Genomic DNA, 5,476 nt, shown 5'->3' on the forward strand with positions numbered 1-5,476 from the left:
GCCGAACTGGTTCTTATGACCGATGCCTCAGACCAACACAAGTCTTGGAGCGGTACTGAATCAAAAGCACTCCACTTCCGTTGAGCCCATTGTTTTCTTTTCTCGCAAGCTTACTGCAACAGAAAAGAACTACAGTGTTTACGACCGAGAATTGCTGGGAATCTATTCTACTGTTCGACATTTCCGTCATTTCTTGGAGGGCAGGCAGTTCACCATTTTCTGTGACCATAAGCCTCTGACCTATGTCTTCTGCCAGAAGACAGACAAGTGCTCTTCCAGGCAGCTACGGCAACTCCAATACATATCTCAATTTTCCACTAACATACAGCACGTTTCTGGTGAGCAAAACACGGTTGCCGATGCATTTTCTCGCTTGGCAGGCATAGAAATGCCCGGCAATATTGACTATCACCTGATGGCACAGGAACAACAACGTGGGGAAAGTTTGCATTCCTTACAGCTTGACAGTTCCGGACTAGACGTGAAACCGTTTGCTCTTTCTTCTGATGGCCCTGATCTTCAATGTGACGTCTCAACTGGTGTTATTCGACCTCTTGTACCAGAAAGCTTACGAAAAGCCGTTTTCGACTCTATGCACTCGCTGTCACACCCAAGTGGTCGTGCTACAACAAAGTTGGTGAAAAGCAGATTCATATGGCCATCTTTGGAAAAAGACTGCATGCATTTTGCTGAATCTTGCATGACTTGTCAGCGGACATGTCAAGTCCCCACTCGGACATTTCCCATTACCCAAATCTCGGTTCAGGAACGTCCATATTGACATCGTTGGTTCTTTGCCACCTTCACAAGGCTGCACGTACTGTCTCACATGCGTTGACGGATTTACTCGGTGACCCGAGGTGTTTCCTATGGTTAATCAAACTGCTGAATCTGTTTCTGAAGTTTTCTTTGCGGGATGGATTTCAAGATTCGGTGTCCCGGAGGTTGTTACTACTGACCGTGGTGCACAATTTGAATCTGAGTTGTTCCGTTCTTTCACTGGTCTACTGGGCACAGAGAGAACAAGAACCACTGCATACCATCCAGCTGCTAACGGGATGGTTGAACGATTCCACAGCTGGTTGTCCACTAGCTGGACAAAAGCATTGCCATCCGTCTTACTTGGAATCTGCTGCAGCCTCAAGGAAGATGTTGGAGCCAGTCCCGCAGAACTCGTCTATGGTGAGACGCTACGTTTACCAGGGGAATTCTTGCACTTTTCCAAGATCTGTCCACAAACTGACCAATTTTTGGTTCATCTCCGAGAACACATGCAGAACCTCAAACCTGTCTCAGCAAGTCATCCGATGGTCGACACAACATCTTATTTCATAAGACGTTGTCAACAGCTACCCATGTCTTCGTTCGAGTTGACGCTGTTCGCCGACCTCTTCAGGCACCTTACAACGGACCGTTCAAGGTTGCACGTAGGGACAAGTTCTACACCTTGGACGTCAATGGCAAATCTCAAACTGTGTCAATCGATCGTCTCAAGCCGGTCTTCGTCCTCACTACTTCAGAAGAACTTGCGAGAGAGACAGACTGTTCCACATCGGACAAAACAAAAATTGATCCTCCACGAACTGTGACAACTCGTTCTGGTCAAACTGTAAGATTTCGATTTCCTCCAGCCTGACCGGCTTACGGTCTTAGGGGGGAGTACTGTGGAGATCTAGTGTATTATTGCTATAAAGCATGTTTCGGCTCGGAGAGCCGAATGACCTGTATAATAGAGCTAGAGAGGTTTGATACGAAGCCAAGTGGCTGACACGGCCAGCGGCAGCTCGCTCGTATGTTCTCGATATATAATTACCTTTTTTTGTCTTCGTCGTAGTAATTGTTCAAATAAATACTTTATTATGTTCGCAGGGAGATTTCAATATATTTGTCAACATCATCGACCACCCTTCTCTCTACCGCGACACAGTCACCATAGTGAGAAGGCTTTTCAACTCGTGTACTTTATATTGTTTGGTGAAACAATGTACAAAATATAATTTAAAAAATAAATAAAACGGTGTCCAAAAAGTACGCAACGTCAAAAAAGAGGACTACGGTACTTGCAAAAAGAAGTGAAACCCCATCAAAAACATTTCATGTAAAAACTGAAGCCAAGTCTCGAGATTCTTTATCCGTAAAAAGTTGTGATATCTGATGTAAAGCCAAGTCTAATGTTGTTATTAACTGTGGCACTTCGATTCACAAATCACCCCAAGCCTGTACACCTTTAGTTGAAGAACATTTTGGGACTTGTCAATTACGCAGCACGAGAATGTGTCGGCCGTGGTTAAGTTTTATTACTCATGCCGTTAATCAAATTCTATCAAATGCAGTTTATGTAAGGATATCTGTACTTTTAGCGTTGACTTAATTTTACATAACATAGTAAGATGTAATATGTGCTGCGTAATTGCCAAGTCCCAAAATGTTCTTCAACTAAAAGTGTACAATCTTGGGGTAATTTGTGAATCGAAGTGCCACAGTTAATAACAGCATTAGACTTGGCTTTACATTAGATAGCACAACTTTTTACGGCTAAAGAATCTCGAGACTTGGCTTCAGCTTTTATATTTGGAAATAGTCGTTTTCAAAAAGTGGATATTACTACTCATAAGAGGTTGACATTGATTGAATGTCCACAAAATGAAATACATCATATTGCTTTGTCTAGGATCATCCTCGATAGACCTTAGTAGCCTATATACTTTTTTTATTCAATTGATTTTCAAAACCATGACATAGAGTCGTCATTCATCCGAAATTTCGAATGCAATCTAAAATTTCGTATTAGATGGGGAGGTCCGCAGAGAAAGAGGGGCAAGCTTGACCGTTTTCTTCATAATGGTGGATAATGGCATTGTTCCCTAATTGCTTATGTAAAATCATTGGAAAGGCAGTTGAACGCTATCAGTGTTACAGCGCCGTTCGTCATCGATCCCATCCCCAACTCTTCTCAATCATCTCTCATCTGCACACCCTTTTCACATTCTTCATTTTATGAAACACATTGTATGGCATCTATACCTTCTTAAAGAGTAAAAATACAGTAATTATGCTAGTACTGCTTTTTTGCTTATCTTTTGTTTTTTAAAATAAAACCAGCATTTAAAGCATTATTTATTGTATTTCAGATAATTCCAGTTTTTCGATTAGCGAGGATTCACTGTATCTGTTGAATAGCAGAGCAGAATTTAATTTATTTCGTCGTTTCCCAGCCTAATGACGCGGTCTGACGACTTACAAATAGCCTTTCTGAGGCGTTGGGAAGAAGAAAGGAAAGTTCGTACATGTATGTGTGTTTGGCAGAGTAAAATAGTGTAGTATTTTTTGATAGCGTTGAATATTAAAAAACAAAAAAAAACATGTATATGTGTGTGTAATACCACAAGGTGGGTCATATATTCATAAGTAGTTTAAAAATTCATGAAAAATTGAAGGATGGGTATATTTGAATGCGGCTTGCGAAAAAATTACTCTGACGAACAGGGATATTTTTAGTACGAAAAAAAATTAGTTTAAATTTTCGTCGATAGAGGGTGCTTTACGCCAATCCAACAAGATTGATTGGATCTGAACTTCTCTTTTTTCATTCTCTTCTGTGTCAGAAAAGTTCGTAACAACTTCAAAACAACTGGTTGTGTGTAAAACAACTTCACCAATAGTGCTTAATCTCCTCCAATATATTAACATCACGATGAAAACCTTCAGCGCCAGTAATAGGAATGTTCGGTAATGAGCTAGAAGCTGAACACCCTGAATTATATAAGACTCTGATTTACATATTTCCAGTAATTTGTTTTCATGAAGCAACCTTCTATCGATAAAAATTTGAAATTAATTTTTTTTTTCCACACGGAAAAGTATTCCCCCTCGTGCGGGAATAACTTTTTCGCAAACCTCATTCAAATATACCAATTTCTTGAATTTTTATGAATTTTTAAACTATTTACGAATTTATTGGACACCCTTCACAGAAATGCTCGTGTAAATTAAGAATTTTAAAGATGTGAGAATCATTGGTATAGAACACATTCGGGTAATATGGAATACCACATTTATTTTTTTCAATTATTCCAATTTGAAACATGGTAGAGAAACCTGAAACCTCTTTTTCTATAAAATTTGACTTATGTCTTTGCACTGACAAGTGTACCGTATTTAAAAATAAATATTATAATTATTAAAAAAATTCATTAAAAAATCATTTCCGTGGGGTAATGTGGAATGAGTCTATGACAATGAAAAATTAAAATTTCATCGTATGTTTCTTGTAGTTGATGATGCGATGAGTGTCATAGTCTATTTACAAAAGTCACAATAAGTCACATTCGTAATCTGCCCCAAAACTATCAAGGTGGGCCGCAGAGAACAGGACACACATTATTTTTCTAGACCTTTCCTCTTTTATCTTACTAAACTTTTACATTTTGAAGAGATATTCTAGTCCAACTCAGATAATACTTAGTCTTCCATATTAGCCGTCACACCGTCGATAAGATGGTGAAGTAAGATTGGTAAGATTCAAGCAAAAAATTAGCACAGCACAATAAAATAAACTTCTTGTGATGTACATTGTGCTTAGTTTCAAATTAATGGGCACATTCCCAATGATATTAATAAACGCCTTTGTAAACTTGCCTGAGTGAATTTTAGGAAGTAGAAAAGCAAATGTTCTCCTATAGCAGCCGTGGTAATGGTTATAACCGAGCGACACTGACAATCGGTCATGGGGTCATTTTGAAGTACTTTATCACTGAGAAATTGAATTTTCTGGATATTATGCCGAAGAATATTCGGAAAGAAAAGTGATTTTTTTCACTAAAGTGAAGAAACTTTTCTTTCCAAATATTCGTTTCGGCATAACATCCAGAAAATTCAATTTTTCAATATATTTCGGGCCGAAAAAACATAATCGCTTAATACTTCATCACTATTCCATTTAACGGCCATATCTGAAAGTGGAGAAACCCCAGTATATATGTATTTCTTATTACCCGTCTATTTCATAATACCCGAATGCACTATATATTCTGCCTTTTTTATAAATATTTATGAAAACGCAATTTAGATACAAATTCAAATTTTCAGACCCAATGATGTAGAGCGTATGGTAGCATTTCGAATGATTGATAGGACAAAGTGAAGTTTTTTGTTGATCACTTTGAGATGATAGTAAGTAAATGAAAAAAAAGGAAACGCATATAAAAAAGCATTTGCTGATATTGAAGTCGTTAACTGTTAGCAACAGCCAGTGATTTAAATATCGGTGGTCTTTTTTAATATTATTTGCTGTATAAATGAGTAGGTTTTGCAAAATGGAATCGAAGTGGAAATGTTATTTTCACGAAGCCACCTTGGAACTTCCTTGTGGTTCCTTTGATATTTTAATTCTATATAGTGGAGTTATTCTTATGCAAATGTAATGTGTAGTTTCAGCGACGTACTGTTTATGTGAAGCGCATCATTTCTCAAATAC

General features: G+C 38.2%; 1 protein-coding gene across 1 annotated transcript; it reads left to right on the plus strand.

Annotated features, from left to right (window-relative positions):
• Positions 1 to 869: 869 nt before the first annotated feature.
• LOC149085496 (uncharacterized) lies at positions 870 to 1,636 on the plus strand. The gene is made up of 2 exons (XM_089233916.1): positions 870 to 1,182; positions 1,350 to 1,636. Exons 1-2 carry the CDS (start codon positions 870 to 872, stop codon positions 1,634 to 1,636), a joined length of 600 nt encoding a protein of 199 aa, XP_089090042.1.
• The last annotated feature ends 3,840 nt before the right edge of the window (positions 1,637 to 5,476 follow it).

The sequence above is a fragment of the Pholcus phalangioides genome, unplaced genomic scaffold (assembly GCF_987345545.1).
Source record: "Pholcus phalangioides strain wild (caught in Gottingen) unplaced genomic scaffold, Ppha-v1.0 ptg000007l_1, whole genome shotgun sequence".
Lineage (NCBI taxonomy): Eukaryota > Metazoa > Arthropoda > Arachnida > Araneae > Pholcidae > Pholcus > Pholcus phalangioides.